The following is a 19,454-nucleotide window of genomic DNA, read 5'->3' on the forward strand; positions in this document are numbered from 1 at the left end:
TTGAGATTTTGGTTTTTTTTTTAGTTTTTTAATCTAAACCCTTTAAAATCTTGATAGTCTTTTAAAATTTTAGGATATAAATCCCTTGAAATCCAAATTACAAACCTTGAAAATATTTAAAATCTTAAAAAGTCATTAAAATCCCTTGAACACACGGATTTGAAAAAGGAATAATTTAGAGTAAAAAGATATAGTAGGTCATTTGAAATGGTCCACTACTAGACCCTTATTTTTGGGTAGTATTAGGGGCTCCCGTCCAAAACCACATATTACAGAAAAATAACATATGATTTCTACAAGATTAAAGCGACTACATTCAAAATAATAAAACATGCACTACTTTGAAAAGGAAAATGTAGTAATGGACTCTTTCAAAAAAAGAAGAAATTGTAGTAATGGACTAAAATGAAAATAAGATAACATTTCACTTTAAACAGTAAACAACAAGTATAAATAAGCTATTTATGGTAAATCCAGAATGTAACATAACATTTCACTCTAAACAACAGGTAACATAACATTTCAATCTTTAGGTAATACAACTTTCACAAAACCTCCTTTTTAGATTACAAGCAACTGATGAGATGTAATGGGAATCAAGTAAAGGTCACCCTTTCTTGCCATAGTAACTCCAAACTCTTCTCCCAACTCTAATTCCTCGCTTTTCATTCCATTGGGAAGTTTCCAATCAAAATGATACAATAAAAGTGCAAGGACCTGCTCTACATTAGCCAAACCATAGTTCATGCCGGGACAAATTCTCCTACCAGCACCAAATGGAATGAACTCAAAATTAGTTCCTGAGAAATCAATAGAGCTATCAATAAACCTTTCAGGATAAAACTTATCTGGGTCATTCCAATATTTAGGATCCCTTCCAATGGCCCAAGCATTTACTAGGACTCTACTTTTGACAGGTATATGATAGCCATTAATCTCACAAGCTTCTCGACTTTCCCTTGGTAGAAGGAGAGGAACGGAAGGGTGTAATCTTAATGACTCTTTGATGATTGATTTTAAATATTTGAACTCACCAATCGTAGCTTCATCAACCATTCCTCTCCTATCAAATCCCTTTCTTACTTCAGCTTGTGCTTTCTTCAAAACTCTTGGATTCTTCATCATCTCAGCCATTGCCCAATTAACAGTAGTTGCTGCAGTCTCACTTCCAGCAGAGAACACATCCTGAAATATACAAGTTCACAGTTTTAATAAGCCCTCTGGTTCTCGGGGATAAGTGACCCTGATAATCCAGAGTTTGACCAGGTAAATAAAGTCCGTCCAAGAATTGTTCTATCCATGAATCGAAATCAGGTGCTGAACAATTTGTTCTTGGGGGAGTTTATTAACCGCAACCACAATTTAAAATCACTTAATATATATAAAAATTAAAGAGATATTTAATGTGAATACCAGAATTATAGCCTTGACATTATCAGTAGTTAATTCAAAATCCATGTCACTGCCACTTTCCACAAATTTTAAGAGACAATCAATCAGATCTTCCTCAGCTTCAGGCAAACCTTCATTTTCTCTTCTTGAAATTGTCTCTTTATGGTCAGTGATGATACGACCCAGTATCCTGTCTACTTGTTGGCTTAACTTCTCAAGCTTAGGCTTCAATCCAGATATATTTTGAATCCATTGAGCTGAAGGAAACAAGTCACCAATATAGAACCCTCCAGCAAGTTTTATAAGTTGTTTTACAACTGATATGAACTCTTCTTGTTCCAAATATTTCTTACCAAATGCAGCCTTTGAAGTGAATGTATACATCATCGAAAGAAGTTCTTCAGTGATATTGAACTCTGATCCTTCATTTGAAGCAATCTTCTTTAGGAGAGAATTGATCTCTTTTTGTCTTACTGACCAAAGAGATTTGACTCTTCTTGTGCTTAATAGCTCAATAGCACAAATCTTTCTAAGTTGTCTCCAATAATCACCATAAGGTGAAAAAGCTATATCCATTGAATTGTAAGATGCTATGTCTGTGGCAAGAAGATGAGGCCTTGATGCAAAGATAATATCATGTGTTTTTAAAACCTCCTTAGCAACTTCTGGTGAAGAAATAACAATGAAAAAGATCTCACCAAGTTGAAGATGCATCAAGGGTCCATATTTTTTGGCTAAATCTCTTAATCTTCTAGGTGGATTTGTTGCAACAAGATGGAGAATATTTCCTAAAATGGGTAGTTTCCATGGCCCTGGAGGTATATTTTTACTGAAGTCATATTTTTTGTAATGATTCCTAATTTTGAGTGCAATTATCATGAACATAAAAATAGTGAAAAAACTGAGAATTTGAAAAGCCATTGAGATGAAAACAAATGTGAGATGAACTAACACCGGAAAAACTAATATATATAGTTAATATTTTTGTATGTATTCTGTTTTTTTTTTTCAATCAAAAAAACCTTTATTTTTTTGTTCTAAATTAAAAAATTCAAAATCATTAAAAAATTTCCGAAATTAAAAAATTAGAAAAATATTCAGATTTTTTTCCAAGATTTTTTAAATAAAAAAAAAATTAAGATCTTTGTTTCAAAATAAAAATTCAGAAAAAACATAAAAAAGTTTCCAAAATTAGAAAAATATTCAGATTTATTTCCAAATATTAATTTCTAAAATAAAAAATTAAAAAAATTCCGAAATCAAAAAATTAGAAAAATGTTCAGATTTTTTTCCAAAATATTCAGATTTTTTAAAATAGAAAAAATTAAGATTTTTGTTCTAAAATAAAAAATTCAGAAAAAAAAATAAAAAAATATGGAAAATATTCAGATTTTTTTCTTAAATAAAAAATATTCAGAAAATATTTCCGAAATTCTTAAAATCAAAAAAATTCAATAGAATAGATGAGTTGGATGGAAAATTTTAAAATAGAAAAAAATCATTTTAAAATAAAGAAATTCTGAAAAATGATTTTTACATTTAATGTTTTAAAATAATTAAGATTTTTGTTCCATGTCTTTTTGACCATATTAATTAAAAAAAAAAATTTAACATGCAGAATAATTTTCAACTTGAATGTTTTTTCATCCTTTATTTATAGCTTTTTCTTAAAAGTCTTCTAAAAGTAATTTCTAAATTATTTATATCAAAATTACTTTTATATAATTTTTTTTGTTATCACTTATCACAAAGTTTTATTTCTTTTTTAACAAAACATAATATTATATTTAGACAAATTCTAATATGGACCACTTGCTCAATATGTTCCACCATGGATAACTTTTTTTTTAAGATCTTAACGGTTAGATTTGTTTGGTCTCCATGATATTGTGGTACAGCCTCTACACATGATTTTTGTTCTAAAATCATGAATAAATTAAGAAACATTAAAATAAACAATTAAGATTTTTGTTCTAAAATAAAAAATTTCAGAAAAAACAATAAAAAAATATGGAAAATATTAAGATTTTTTTCTTAAATAAAAAAAATTCAGAAAATATTTCCAAAATTTTTAAAATCGAAAAAATTCAATAGAATAGATGAGTTGGATGGAAAATTTTAAAATAGAAAAAAATCATTTTAAAATAAAAAATTCTGAAAAATGATTTTTACATTTAATGTTTTAAAATAATTAAGATTTTTGTTCCATGTCTTTTTGACCATATTAATTAAAAAAATTGTTTTAACATGTAGAATAATTTTCAACTTGAATGTTTTTTCATCCTTGATTTATATGTTTTTCTTAAAATTCTTCTAAAAGTAATTTCTAAATTGTTTATATCAAAATTACTTTCATATATATATTTTTTTTGTTATTAGTTATCACAAAGTTTTATTTCTTTTTTAACAAAAGATAAAATTATATTTAGATAAATTCTAATATAGACCACTTGATCAATATGTTTCACTATGGACAACTTTTTTTTTTAAGATCTTAACGGTTAGATTTGTTTGGTCTCCATAATATTGTGGCACACCCTCTACACATGATTTTTTTTTTCTATGTCCAATTCTCACTCCTCCCTCTCAATTCATCTCTCTCATATTTATTTCTCTTTCTTTATTCACATATTCCCTCCCCCTCTCTCTCTCTCTCTTCCAGATTTTTATGAACATACATTCATGATCTTCATCAACTTGTTGATTATCTTCATGAGAAACAAACCCAGAAAATTGAAAAAAAAAAATGAAATTACATAATTAAAAGAAAAACATTACAATTAATTACATCAGTTTAATTGTAATACCGTGACAATTAATTTTTTAATACACAAAAAAGAAATCTAACATCAATTGGAGATAAACAAACCATATTGTCAATATTCATAAATTTAATTAACTGCAGAATATAAACTATTCATAAAATCAATTCCTAACAAAATCATTTCTTTTTCTTTAGTTGTTTGACTCTGGCATTAGGTTTGTTCTGGATTTGCGTTTCCTGGTGAGTGCAAACTCACCAAATTTATGACCCACTTTGCCCTCGGTGATCTTACAACAAATGAAGGTTTTCCCATTGTAAATCTTGACATGGGAATCAACAAATTCCGGCAAGATTATGGATCTCCTTGACCAAATGGATTTGTTCTTTAGAAGTTCTGGATTCTATTTCATCTTGTACAGGATTAATTCTAGTTTTCGATGATAATGTTGAATTCTTTTGTCTGGATTGTTGTTCAAAAATACATGCTCAAATTTAGTTTTTGCTGATAAAATAGTATAAAGTTATGGTTTTTTTATTCCAGGTTGTATGGGTTTTCAACCGGGTCGTAGCGACCCGCCTGAAGGAAGAAATTGAAGTAAAATAAAAAAAAAACTTAAAGAATTAAATATAGAAAAAATTCAGCACATCATATATACATCAAAATCTCCAACCGTTGGGTAGACTATAATAGTGCATGGCTCATCCGAAGAAGGGATCGAATACTCCTTAAGAGTGTGTTCCTCAGCCATGTTATCTATTATTTTTATTCTACCCAAGAAGTCAAGTGTAGGAAAAGAAAGAAAGAAGAAGTGAAGAAGAGGGGGAGAGAAAAGAGTTCTAATCACAAAGAAATAGTTAATCAAATTAGTTTACTCCCCGGCAGCGGCGCCAAAAACTTGATGAGATAAAACCGCAAGTGCACGGTCTTACCAAAGTAGTATGAAAAGAGTATCGTTCCGATAGGGAGTAGTTCAATTTAATTAACCTTTAGAGATGATTAGAAGAGAAGAGAATTGTAAGTTGGGGGTTTTCAAACGGTTGAAAAATTAATATAATAAAAGGAGCCTTGGGATCGTTGGTTTCATCTAAATAACAAGTCCTTCTCAAACCAAAACTATAAGCTTATAATGTTATGTTAGACCTAATTTCTCAAGACAGTTTCTCTTATGTTCCTCTAGCAACCAAGCCTATTTCGCTGACTTGATTACTATCAGATTTTGGTTCCTCTAACAACCAAGCCTATTTCGCTGACTTGATTGTTATTAGTTCCCTTGAAGGTCGAAACTATATGTCTCAAAGATTGCAAAGCCTATTTCGCTGACTTTGCAATCCTTATCTGAATTCACTTGTTCGAATATCAAAGCTCCACTTTCGTTTTATGAATTGATATTTGGAATAATGGGTAAACAATTATCAAACCCTCCACTTTCATTTCCACAGTTTGATAATGGTTGATCCATGTTAAGACGGTGAATTCAGATAATAAATTAGGGTTACATAAGATTAAGGCTTAGAGCTTGGTTTGATTAGGATTATGTCATTTAGACTTATCCAACAATCCCAAGACAAGGAGAAGTCTACTCACTCATGTTCATCGTAGACATGGGGGAGAAGAGAGAAAGCATAAAGGTAAATGACAAGAAAATAAAGGAAAAGAAAAGAACTTTAATTAGAAAAGCAATTGTCACTTATTGAATTCCAAGTAAAGATGAATATTTGTGATGGATGGCTACTCTATTTATATCATTTGTTCGACTTAAAATCTAAGCTATTACATTCGGGCTAAAAATAGAGTAGCTTAAAATCTAAGCAAAAGCAGCAAAAGTGACTCTGGAGGGTGGCACGGCCGTGCCAAGCTTCTGACATGGGGGAGACATATTTTTGTCTCTCAATCTTCATATTTTTACATCCAATCGGCTCCAAGTCCCTTTCTTTTGCTCCAAGACTCAATCCATCCAATATTCATTCCTGAAATAAAATAAAATGCAATTTAAAGTAAACTATCCTAAAAGGGAAATAATACTAACATAAAATAAAATAAAATCTAAATAAAACTAAACTAAAAAGCATATTAAAATAGTCAATAAATGACTCATCAAACTCCCCCACACTTGAATCTTTGCTTGTCCTTAAGCAAAAGGCGTAGACATGGCAGCAACAAAAGGATTAATATATGACACATTAAATAAAAGCTTATGTCTCCCTCGAGATTTCATTTCAATGTACACTAATCACAACTTCAAGCATTCCTTGTAAACTTATTCAACCCGACAACAAATCTCAAGTGAGTGTGTGTGTGTAGTCCAACCCTTTTCTTGCTCCTGTATAAGATAGATATTATGAGGAATAGGTTCTAACCTTAACACTAAAATGACCGAGAAAAATCTTTTCTTCATTTCATATAAGAGAAGTGGGAGAGTTAAGATAGACTTGATGAATTTATACATTTGGGGGCTTGTAGATGCCTAGGGGCTATCATTTCACATTGGAAGTCCGTGAGGGGGTATCCTTTCCTCCAAGTTTCTATGATCACCCTAAGTAGTGCTACAACTTGTTTACTTCACTTAGGAAGTTCCTCTTTTTAGAGGGTTTAATTCAAGCACAATTTGTTTGAGAAGTCATCACCACATTTAGGAAGTTAGTGAGAGGGTATCCTTTCCTCCACGTGTGGTGATATCCTTCCGCCCCATTTCGATTTACACATTTCATCACATTAGAATTATTCCCACATAAACTTATACTACTTTTACTCTGAAGATTTTTAAGGGTCCAGGTTACCATTAAAGCTAGAACGTGTTCCTTAAAATACCTACTTATACACTTACTCAAGGATTGCAACTAGGTGTTTTTCTCATTGGAGAATTTATTTCACAATAAAACTTGATGTGGGTATAGCAAGAATACTTATAACATAAGAAATCACTTTCATATACAAGAAACGACCATTGAAGAGACAACAAAAAATTTATGTCATAATAAAACAATAAAAACGAGCTGCATATTTATGCCTTTTACAATAAAACACAACAAAAGAATAAAGTTCAAGGGAGTTTGGAAACACTACGACTAAAGACACTTTATTAGGCTCCCCCCACACTTAGGAGAAGCATTGTCCTCAATGATTGAAGATTAAAAACGAAAGAAACAAGGAAAAAGTGAGAAAGGATGCGGAAAGCTCACAATTTGCCGAAAATTTTGAACCCCGGAGGCCTGTCAGGTTGGCACGGCCGTGCCAACTTTAGCACGTGTCGTGCCGTCATTCTGCCAATTTTGGTTGAGGTGGTGTTGTGATTCCTGGCATGGCCGTGCCAACTTTAGCACGGGCCGTGCCACCTTTCTGGTTCTTGTAACTTTGATTTTTCTTGCGTTTCCTAGTCAATCTCGGACATTTACCTACAAAACAAAGAGAAAATAACAGAAAACAAAGAAAGCAATTAAATTAGTGGGTTGTCTCCCACGAAGCGCTCTTTTATTGTCACTAGCTTGACAAAAATAAGGATAAAAATCCTTAAGGTGGGTCACTCAGAGTGAAATCAGCCACTACTTCATTTACTTCTCCGGCATTATAGATTTTGACCCTTTGCCCATTAACCGTGAAGGATCATGTTTCTTCAGAAAATATTTCAATCGCCCCATAAGGGTAGATTGTGCGAACTTGAAAAGGACCAGACCATCGTGACCTTAGTTTACCGGGAAAGAGCTTTAGCTTAGAATTAAAAAGTAGCACAAGGTCACCGCTTTTGAAGTGCTTCTTGACGATTTTCTTGTCATGCCAATTCTTAGTTCTTTCCTTATAAATGCGGGCATTCTCATAGGCATCTATCCTAAGTTCTTCTAGCTCGCTTAATTGAAGCTTTCTTTTTTCACCGGCTAAATTGGGGTCTAAGTTGAGGTTTCTAATTGCCCAATATGCCTTATGCTCGAGCTCAACGGGAAGGTGACAAGATTTCCCATAGACAAGTTTAAAAGGGGTCATTCCAATGGGAGTTTTATAAGCCATTTGATAGGCCCAAAGGGCATCGTCAAGCTTACTTGACCAATCTTTCCTAGAGGTTGAAACAGTTTTTTCAAGGATAGCTTTGATTTGTCTATTGGAGACCTCCACTTGTCCGCTAGTTTGGGGGTGATAGGGTGTCGCAATTTTGTGCCTCACTCCAAGTTTTTGCAAAAGTTTTTCAAAATGTCGTGAAATGAAGTGAGACCCTCCATCGCTTATCACGACCCTTGGCACTCCGAATCTAGGAAAGATGACTTTTTTAAATAATTTTATAACAATTTGTGCATCATTAGTGGGGGAAGCAATGGCCTCAACCCATTTGGACACATAGTCAACTGCTACCAATATGTATTGATTCCCGAAAGAGGAGGGGAATGGTCCCATAAAGTCAATACCCCAAACATCAAAAATTTCGATTTCAAGGATGTGGTTCAAAGGCATTTCATTTCTTTTAGTAATACTACCGGTTCGTTGACATTTGTCACATTTAGAAATAAAGGAATGCACATCTTTGAAAAGTGATGGCCACCAGAAACCAGAATGAAGAATTTTGAAAGAAGTCTTTTGTGTACTAGCGTGGCCACCATAAGAAGAGGAGTGGCAATGAGTTAGAATACTACTTACCTCGTTTTCAGGAATGCATCTCCTGAAAATCCCATCTGAGCCTCTTCTGAAGAGGTAGGGCTCATCCCAATAGTAGTGCTTGAGATCATTGAAGAATTTCTTCTTTTGTTGGTAGCTTAACTCAGGCGGTAGCACTCCTGCTGCAAGAAGATTAACAAAATCTGCATACCAAGGTGTGTCAGTTTGTGCCAATAAGAAGAGTTGGTCATCCGGGAAGGAATCATCCAAGGGTAACTCATCCTCATTGGTCTCCCAAAGTCGGGACAAGTGGTCAGCGACAACATTTTCTACACCCTTTTTATCTTTTATTTCAAGGTCAAATTCTTGGAGGAGCAAAATCCATCGGATCAATCTTGGTTTGGCATCTTTTTTGTTTAGCAAGTATTTTATGGCCGAGTGATCTGTGTAAACAATGATTTTTGATCCCACCAAGTATTGCCGAAATTTGTCAATGGCGTAGACAACTGCTAGCAGTTCTTTTTCTGTTGTGGCATAATTTACCTATGCCCCATCTAGGGTCTTACTGGCGTAGTATATGGCATGCATCTTTTTTTCCTTTCTCTGACCTAACACCGCCCCGACCGCATAGTCACTTGCGTCACACATTATTTCAAAGGGCAAACTCCAATCTGGTGGTTGTATGATTGGGGCAGTGATTAGTGCTTCTTTCAACCTGCAAAATGCCTGCAAACAAGCATCATCGAACACAAAGTCTGCGTCCTTAAGAAGGAGGCTTGTTAATGGTTTAGTGATTGATGAAAAATCTTTAATGAAACGGCGGTAGAACCCTGCATGTCCTAGGAAACTTCTAATTTCTTTGACTGAGGTAGGAAGTAGCATTTTTTTCAATAATTTCGATTTTTGCTTTATCTACCTCTGTCGGAGACCAAGTGTCCTAGGACAATTCCTTCTCTTACCATGAAGTGACATTTCTCCCAATTTAAGACTAGGTTCACCTGTTCACATCTTTCCAAAACTTTTTCAAGGTTAGTCAGACAATCATCAAAACTAGATCCATGCACAGAGAAATCATCCATAAAATCTTCCATTATTTTTTCAACAAAGTCAGAAAAAATAGACATCATGCATCTTTGAAAAGTAGCAGGGGCATTACAAAGACCAAAAGGCATCCTTCTATAGGCAAAGGTCCCAAAGGGGCATGTAAAAGTCGTCTTTTCTTGGTCATTAGGGTGAATGGGTATTTGGAAAAATCCGGAATAACCATCTAAGTAGCAAAAATGTGAATGCTTAGCTAACCTTTCTAACATTTGATCTATAAAAGGGAGAGGGAAGTGATCTTTACGGGTTGCTTTATTAAGCTTCCTATAATCAATACACATTCTCCAACCGGTGACGGTCCTAGTGGCAATGGATTCATTTTTATCATTTTTAATAACTGTGAGACCACCCTTTTTAGGTACAACTTGCACGGGGCTAACCCATTTGGAATCAGAAATTGGATAAATAACACCTGCATCTAGGAGTTTTAAAACTTCCTTTTTCACAACTTCTTTCATATTAGGATTTAGCCTTCTTTGATGTTCAATGGAGGGTTTATAGTCTTCTTCAAGAAGTATCCTATGCATCCATAATGAAGGATTTATTCCTTTAATGTCGTCAATGGTGTACCCTATAGCTTTAGGATACTTCTTGATGACATAAAGTAACTTTTCAGTTTCTACTTCATCGAGGCTTGCATTTACAATAACAGGGTAGGTAGAGTTAGGGCCCAAGAATTCATACCTTAGATTTGATGGAAGCGGTTTTAGCTCTACTTTCGGTGCTTCCTTGGGTAGAAGTGCTGGTTCTTCTTTTACTAACTCCTCCACACTTAGACCTTCCATTGGAGGAGTTCTATTCAACAGCTCTTCATAAGCTTTTGCCTCACCTTCCAATTTTGTACATGCATTGTTTACCAAGCATACTTCCAAACCATCATGTGTAGTTGATGCTAAAGAGCACTCTTTCACGCAATGGTCGATTATGTCTATCATGCAACAAGAGTCTTTAATGGAAGGGCTTTTCATTAGTTTAGCAAGTTCAAATTCAACAGTATTTTTACCGACATTAAAAGCAAGCTTACCCTTTTTTACATCAATGATGGCTCCTGCAGTAGCAAGAAAAGGTCTTCCTAAAAGAATTGGTACTTGGTTGTCTTCCTCCATCTCCATTACAACAAAATCAGCGGGGATGTATACCTCTCCTACCTTAACGGGGACATCTTCTATGATTCCAGCTGGATATTTAACAGAACGGTCCGCTAGTTGTAGGGTCATCCTTGTCGATTTAAGTTCCCCTATTCCCAACCTCTCGTAAAGGGATAAAGGCATTAGGCTGACACTGGCTCCTAGATCACACATAGCTTTCTTCACTACTTCTGACCCTATGACACAAGGTATGGAAAAACTGCCTGGGTCTTTAAGCTTTGGTGGCAATTTATTTTGGATGATGGCACTGCATTCTTCTGTAAGGTTAACCATCTCACCTTCCTCAATTTTTCTCTTTTTAGAAAGGATTTCTTTCAAAAATTTAGCATAGGTAGGCATTTGGGTTAAGACTTCGGTGAAAGGCACATCAATGTATATTTTGTTCATCATTTCTATGAACTTTTTAAATTGCTCATCTAGCTTAGATTTGGCAAACCTTTGTGGGAAGGGAATTTTTGGCTTAAAGGGTGGTGTGTTTTCCTCAACTCGTGGTTCCTCTCTTTCTGCCCTAGTTTCCCTAGATGGTGGTTCGCAGATCTCTTTCTCACTGTCATTGGATTTGGTTCTCCTTATGGGATCTTCGAGTGGCTTGCCACTCCTAAGTGTAACAGCATTCATTTTGTTGGGGTGGTCAACCTTATGAACTACTTGGGAGAGCTGAGTTTCAGAAGTTTTGTTGTGAGAGGAGATGGAGTCTATCTTTGTTGTGAGAGTAGCAAGAGAGTTGCTCAAAAGTCTAGTTTGGTCCTTAAGCTCTTGGAGCTGTTCGGATTGTTTAAGAAAATAGTTTTCCATTAAAAGTTCAATGTGAGATTTTTGAACAACTCTTTGGCCATTCTGAACAAAGTTTAACTGCTCAATATTACTTAGTTTGCAATCGATGCTAGAATGACTAGATAGGCCACATGCTTCACATGGAGGTGAGAAGGTAGGTGTGATAACACAAGTACTCATGCGATCAAGTCTTTCAGATAAACTGGTTTTGTTGTACCAGAATTAGTAGCGCAGGTTTTATTTTGAAGTTGCTACCTTCAACCGTTGGGTAGACTATAATAGTGCATGGCTCATCCGAAGAAGGGATCGAATACTCCTTAAGAGTGCGTTCCTCAGCCATGTTATCTATTATTTTTATGCTACCCAAGAAGTCAAGTGTAGGAAAAGAAAGAAAGAAGAAGTGAAGAAGAGGGGGAGAGAAAAGAGTTCTAATCACAAAGAAATAGTTAATCAAATTAGTTTACTCCCCGGCAGCGGCGCCAAAAACTTGATGAGATAAAACCGCAGGTGCACGGTCTTACCAAAGTAGTATGAAAAGAGTATCGTTCCGACAGGGAGTAGTTCAATTTAATTAACCTTTAGAGATGATTAGAAGAGAAGAGAATTGTAAGTTGGGGGTTTTCAAACGGTTGAAAAATTAATATAATAAAAGGAGCCTTGGGATCGTTGGTTTCATCTAAATAACAAGTCCTTCTCAAACCAAAACTATAAGCTTATAATGTTAAGTTAGACCTAATTTCTCAAGACAGTTTCTCTTATGTTCCTCTAGCAACCAAGCCTATTTCGCTGACTTGATTACTATCAGATTTTGGTTCCTCTAACAACCAAGCCTATTTCGCTGACTTGATTGTTATTAGTTCCCTTGAAGGTCGAAACTATATGTCTCAAAGATTGCTAAGCCTATTTCGCTGACTTTGCAATCCTTGTCTGAATTCACTTGTTCGAATATCAAAGCTCCACTTTCGTTTTATGAATTGATATTTGGAATAATGGGTAAACAATTATCAAACCCTCCACTTTCGTTTCCACAGTTTGATAATGGTTGATCCATGTTAAGACGGTGAATTTAGATAAGAAATTAGGGTTACATAAGATTAAGGCTTAGAGCTTGGTTTGATTAGGATTATGTCATTTAGACTTATCCAACAATCCCAAGACAAGGAGAAGTCTACTCACTCATGTTCATCGTAGACATGGGGGAGAAGAGAGAAAGCATAAAGGTAAATGACAAGAAAATAAAGGAAAAGAAAAGAAATTTAATTAGAAAAGCAATTGTCACTTATTGAATTCCAAGTAAAGATGAATATTTGTGATGGATGGCTACTCTATTTATATCATTTGTTCGACTTAAAATCTAAGCTATTACATTCGGGCTAAAAATAGAGTAGCTTAAAATCTAAGCAAAAGTGACTCTAGAGGGTGGCACGGCCGTGCCAATGTTAGCACGGGCCGTGCCAAGCTTCTGACATGGGGGAGACATATTTTTGTCTCTCAATCTTCATATTTTTTCATCCAATCGACTCCAAGTCCCTTTCTTTTGCTCCAAGACTTAATCCATCCAATATTCATTCCTGGAATAAAATAAAATGCAATTTAAAGTAAACTATCCTAAAAGGGAAATAATACTAACATAAAATAAAATAAAATCTAAATAAAACTAAACTAAAAAGCATATTAAAATAGTCAATAAATGACTCATCAAACTCCCCCACACTTGAATCTTTGCTTCTCCTCAAGCAAAAGGCATAGACATGGCAGCAACAAAAGGATTAATATATGACACATTAAATAAAAGCTTATGTCTCCCTCGAGGTTTCATTTCAATGTACACTAATCACAACTTCAAGCATTCCTTGTAAACTTATTCAACCCGACAACAAATCTCAAGTGAGTGTGTGTGTGTAGTCCAACCCTTTTCTTGCTCCTGTATAAGATAGATATTATGAGGAACAGGTTCTAACCTTAACACTAAAATGACCGAGAAAAATCTTTTCTTCATTTCATATAAGAGAAGTGGGAGAGTTAAGATAGACTTGATGAATTTATACATTTGGGGGCTTGTAGATGCCTAGGGGCTATCATTTCACATTGGAAGTCCGTGAGGGGGTATCCTTTCCTCCAAGTTTCTATGATCACCCTAAGTAGTGCTACAACTTGTTTACTTCACTTAGGAAGTTCCTCTTTTTAGAGGGTTTAATTCAAGCACAATTTGTTTGAGAAGTCATCACCACATTTAGGAAGTTAGTGAGAGGGTATCCTTTCCTCCACGTGTGGTGATATCCTTCCGCCCCATTTCGGTTTACACATTTCATCACATTAGAATTATTCCCACATAAACTTATACTACTTTTACTCTGAAGATTTTTAAGGGTCCAGGTTACCATTAAAGCTAGAACGTGTTCCTTAAAATACCTACTTATACACTTACTCAAGGATTGCAACTAGGTGTTTTTCTCATTGGAGAATTTATTTCACAATAAAACTTGATGTGGGTATAGCAAGAATACTTATAACATAAGAAATCACTTTCATATACAAGAAACGACCATTGAAGAGACAACAAAAAATTTATGTCATAATAAAACAATAAAAACGAGCTGCATATTTATGCCTTTTACAATAAAACACAACAAAAGAATAAAGTTCAAGGGCGTTTGGAAACACTACGACTAAAGACACTTTATTAGGCTCCCCCCACACTTAGGAGAAGCATTGTCCTCAATGATTTAAGATTAAAAACGAAAGAAACAAGGAAAAAGTGAGAAAGGATGCGAAAAGCTCACAATTTGCCGAAAATTTTGAACCCCGGAGGCCTGTCAGGTTGGCACGGCCGTGCCAACTTTAGCACGGGTCGTGCCGTCATTCTGCCAATTTTGGTTGAGGTGGTGTTTTGATTCCTGGCACGGCCATGCCAACTTTAGCACGGGCCGTGCCACCTTTCTGGTTCTTGTAACTTTGATTTTTCTTGCGTTTCCTAGTCAATCTCGGACATTTACCTACAAAACAAAGAGAAAATAACAGAAAACAAAGAAAGCAATTAAATTAGTGGGTTGTCTCCCACGAAGCGCTCTTTTATTGTCACTAGCTTGACAAAAATAAGGATAAAAATCCTTAAGGTGGGTCACTCAGAGTGAAATCAGCCACTACTTCATTTAGTTCTCCGACATTATAGATTTTGAGCCTTTGCCCATTAACCGTGAAGGATCATGTTTCTTCAGAAAATATTTCAATCGCCCCATAAGGGTAGACTGTGCGAACTTGAAAAGGACCGGACCATCGTGACCTTAGTTTACCGGGAAAGAGCTTTAGCTTAGAATTAAAAAGTAGCACAAGGTCACCGCTTTTGAAGTGCTTCTTGACGATTTTCTTGTCATGCCAATTCTTAGTTCTTTCCTTATAAATGCGGGCATTCTCATAGGCATCCTTAGTTCTTTCCTTATAAATGTGGGCATTCTCATAGGCATCTATCCTAAGTTCTTCTAGCTCGCTTAATTGAAGCTTTCTTTTTTCACCGGCTAAATTGGGGTCTAAGTTGAGGTTTCTAATTGCCCAATAGGCCTTATGCTCGAGCTCAACGGGAAGGTGACAAGATTTCCCATAGACAAGTTTAAAAGGGGTCATTCCAATGGGAGTTTTATAAGCCATTCGATAGGCCCAAAGGGCATCGTTAAGCTTACTTGACCAATCTTTCCTAGAGGCTGAAACAGTTTTTTCAAGGATAGCTTTGATTTGTCTATTGGAGACCTCCACTTGTCCGCTAGTTTGGGGGTGATAGGGTGTCGCAATTTTGTGCCTCACTCCAGGTTTTTGCAAAAGTTTTTCAAAATGTCTTGAAATGAAGTGAGACCCTCCATCGCTTATCACGACCCTTGGCACTCCGAATCTAGGAAAGATGACTTTTTTAAACAATTTTATAACAATTTGTGCATCTGGGGGAAGCAATGGCCTCAACCCATTTGGACACATAGTCAACTGCTACCAATATGTATTGATTCCCGAAAGAGGAGGGGAATGGTCCCATAAAGTCAATACCCCAAACATCAAAAATTTCGACTTCAAGGATGTTGTTCAAAGGCATTTCATTTCTTTTAGTAATACTACCGGTTCGTTGACATTTGTCACATTTAGAAATAAAGGAATGCACATCTTTGAAAAGTGATGGCCACCAGAAACCAGAATGAAGAATTTTGAAAGAAGTCTTTTGTGTACTAGCGTGGCCACCATAAGAAGAGGAGTGGCAATGAGTTAGAATACTACTTACCTCGTTTTCAGGAATGCATCTCCTAAAAATCCCATCTGAGCCTCTTCTGAAGAGGTAGGGCTCATCCCAATAGTAGTGCTTGAGATCATTGAAGAATTTCTTCTTTTGTTGGTAGCTTAACTCAGGTGGTAGTACTCCTGCTGCAAGAAAATTAACAAAATCTGCATACCAAGGTGTGTCAGTTTATGCCAATAAGAAGAGTTGGTCATCCGGGAAGGAATCATCCAAGGGTAACTCATCCTCATTGGTCTCCCAAAGTCGGGACAAGTGGTCAGCGACAACATTTTCTACACCCTTTTTATCTTTTATTTCAAGGTCAAATTCTTGGAGGAGCAAAATCCATCGGATCAATCTTGGTTTGGCATCTTTTTTGTTTAGCAAGTATTTTATGGCCGAGTGATCTGTGTAAACAATGATTTTTGATCCCACCAAGTATTGCCGAAATTTGTCAATGGCGTAGACAACTGCTAGCAGTTCTTTTTCTGTTGTGGCATAATTTACCTGTGCCCCATCTAGGGTCTTACTGGTGTAGTATATGGCATGCATCTTTTTTTCCTTTCTCTGACCTAACACCGCCCCGACCGCATAGTCACTTGCGTCACACATTATTTCAAAGGGCAAACTCCAATCTGGTGGTTGTATGATTGGGGCAGTGATTAGTGCTTCTTTCAACCTGCAAAATGCCTGCAAACAAGCATCATCGAACACAAAGTCTGCGTCCTTAAGAAGGAGGCTTGTTAATGGTTTAGTGATTGATGAAAAATCTTTAATGAAACGGCGGTAGAACCCTGCATGTCCTAGGAAACTTCTAATTTCTTTGACTGAGGTAGGAAGTAGCATTTTTTTCAATAATTTCGATTTTTGCTTTATCTACCTCTGTCGGAGACCAAGTGTCCTAGGACAATTCCTTCTCTTACCATGAAGTGACATTTCTCCCAATTTAAGACTAGGTTCACCTGTTCACATCTTTCCAAAACTTTTTCAAGGTTAGTCAGACAATCATCAAAACTAGATCCATGCACAGAGAAATCATCCATAAAATCTTCCATTATTTTTTCAACAAAGTCAGAAAAAATAGACATCATGCATCTTTGAAAAGTAGCAGGGGCATTACAAAGACCAAAATGCATCCTTCTATAGGCAAAGGTCCCAAAGGGGCATGTAAAAGTCGTCTTTTCTTGGTCATTAGGGTGAATGGGTATTTGGAAAAATCTGGAATAACCATCTAAGTAGCAAAAATGTGAATGCTTAGCTAACCTTTCTAACATTTGATCTATAAAAGGGAGAGGGAAGTGATCTTTACGGGTTGCTTTATTAAGCTTCCTATAATCAATACACATTCTCCAGCCGGTGACGGTCCTAGTGGCAATGGATTCATTTTTATCATTTTTAATAACTGTGAGACCACCCTTTTTAGGTACAACTTGCACGGGGCTAACCCATTTGGAATCAGAAATTGGATAAATAACACCTGCATCAAGGAATTTTGAAACTTCCTTTTTCACAACTTCTTTCATATTAGGATTTAGCCTTCTTTGATGTTCAATGGAGGGTTTTTAGTCTTCTTCAAGAAGTATCCTATGCATCCATAATGAAGGATTTATTCCTTTAATGTCGTCAATGGTGTACCTTATAGCTTTAGGATACTTCTTGGGGACATAAAGTAACTTTTCAGTTTCTACTTCATCGAGGCTTGCATTTACAATAACATGGTAGGTAGAGTTAGGGCCCAAGAATTCATACCTTAGATATGATGGAAGCGGTTTTAGCTCTACTTTCGGTGCTTCCTTGGGTAGAAGTGCTGGTTCTTCTTTTACTAACTCTTCCACACTTAGACCTTCCATTGGAGGAGTTCTATTCAACAGCTCTTCATAAGCTTTTGCCTCACCTTCCAGTTTTGTACCTGCATTGTTTACCAAGCATACTTCCAAACCATCATGTGTAGTTGATGCTAAAGAGCACTTTTTCACGCAATGGTCGATTATGTCTATCATGTAACAAGAGTCTTTAATGGAAGGGCTTTTCATTAGTTTAGCAAGTTCAAATTCAACAGTCTCTTTACCGACATTAAAAGCAAGCTTACCCTTTTTTACATCAATGATGGCTCCTGCAGTAGCAAGAAAAGGTCTTCCTAAAAGAATTGGTACTTGGTTGCCTTCCTCCATCTCCATTACAACAAAATCAGCGGGGATATATACCTCTCCTACCTTAACGGGGACATCTTCTATGATTCCAGCTGGATATTTAACAGAACGGTCCGCTAGTTGTAGGGTCATCCTTGTCGATTTAAGTTCCCCTATTCCCAACCTCTCGTAAAGGGATAAAGGCATTAGGCTGACACTGGCTCCTAGATCACATATAGCTTTCTTCACTACTTCTGACCCTATGACACAAGGTATGGAAAAACTGCCTGGGTCTTTAAGCTTTGGTGGCAATTTATTTTGGATGATGGCACTGCATTCTTCTGTAAGGTTAACCGTCTCACCTTCCTCAATTTTTCTCTTTTTAGAAAGTATTTCTTTCAAAAATTTAGCATAGGTAGGCATTTGGGTTAAGACTTCGGTGAAAGGCACATCAATGTATATTTTGTTCATCATTTCTATGAACTTTTTAAATTGCTCATCTAGCTTAGATTTGGCAAACCTTTGTGGGAAGGGAATTTTTGGCTTAAAGGGTGGTGTGTTTTCCTCAACTCGTGGTTCCTCTCTTTCTGCCCTAGTTTCCCTAGATGGTGGTTCGCAGATCTCTTTCTCGCTGTCATTGGATTTGGTTCTCCTTATGGGATCTTCGAGTGGCTTGCCACTCCTAAGTGTAACAGCATTCATTTTGTTGGGGTGGTCAACCTTATGAACTACTTGGGAGAGCTGAGTTTCAGAAGTTTTGTTGTGAGAGGAGATGGAGTCTATCTTTGTTGTGAGAGTAGCAAGAGAGTTGCTCAAAAGTCTAGTTTGGTCCTTAAGCTCTTGGAGCTGTTCGGATTGTTTAAGAAAATAGTTTTCCATTAAAAGTTCAATGTGAGATTTTTGAACAACTCTTTGGCCATTCTGAACAAAGTTTAACTGCTCAATATTACTTAGTTTATAATCGATGCTAGAGTGACTAGATAGGCCACATGCTTCACATGGAGGTGAGAAGGTAGGTGTGATAACACAAGTACTCATGCGATCAAGTCTTTCAGATAATGCATTCACCCTGGTAGATAGATAGTCAAAAGAAGAGGTTTCGTCCATACCTGCCTCTTTTTTAGAGGGTGAAGGATTGATGGTTGCTTTCTCTTCCATCCATTGAAAAAGGTTTAGAGCCATGTCCTCAATCAAGGCATAAGCTGTTGTGAAATCCTTGTTCATTAGGGCACCACCTGCAGCTGCATCAACAGTCAATTTAGTGTTAGATGTTAGACCGTTATAAAAGGTGTGGATGATTAACCATTTCTCC

General features: G+C 36.0%; 1 protein-coding gene across 1 annotated transcript; it reads right to left on the bottom strand.

Moving 5' to 3' along the window:
* Nucleotides 1-561: 561 nt before the first annotated feature.
* Nucleotides 562-2,305, bottom strand: LOC25502641 (cytochrome P450 71D11). The gene is made up of 2 exons (XM_039829079.1): nt 1,414-2,305; nt 562-1,185 (listed from the first exon to the last, which is right to left on the bottom strand). The coding sequence occupies exons 1-2, from the start codon at nt 2,275-2,277 to the stop codon at nt 562-564; spliced, it is 1,488 nt and encodes a 495-aa protein (XP_039685013.1). The 5' UTR covers nt 2,278-2,305.
* Between the last annotated feature and the right edge of the window lie 17,149 nt (nt 2,306-19,454).

This window comes from Medicago truncatula, chromosome 8 (genome assembly GCF_003473485.1).
Source record: "Medicago truncatula cultivar Jemalong A17 chromosome 8, MtrunA17r5.0-ANR, whole genome shotgun sequence".
Taxonomy (NCBI): Eukaryota; Viridiplantae; Streptophyta; class Magnoliopsida; order Fabales; family Fabaceae; genus Medicago; species Medicago truncatula.

What these genes read in the sequence shown, in the direction of transcription:
- LOC25502641 (XM_039829079.1), bottom strand. Translation starts at nt 2,277, where the DNA reads ATGTTCATGATAATTGCACTCAAAATTAGGAATCATTACAAAAAATAT. An exon ending in ATGTCAAGGCTATAATTCTG is followed by an intron (nt 1,186 to 1,413) that starts GTATTCACATTA and finishes TGTATATTTCAG; the next exon opens with GATGTGTTCTCTGCTGGAAG.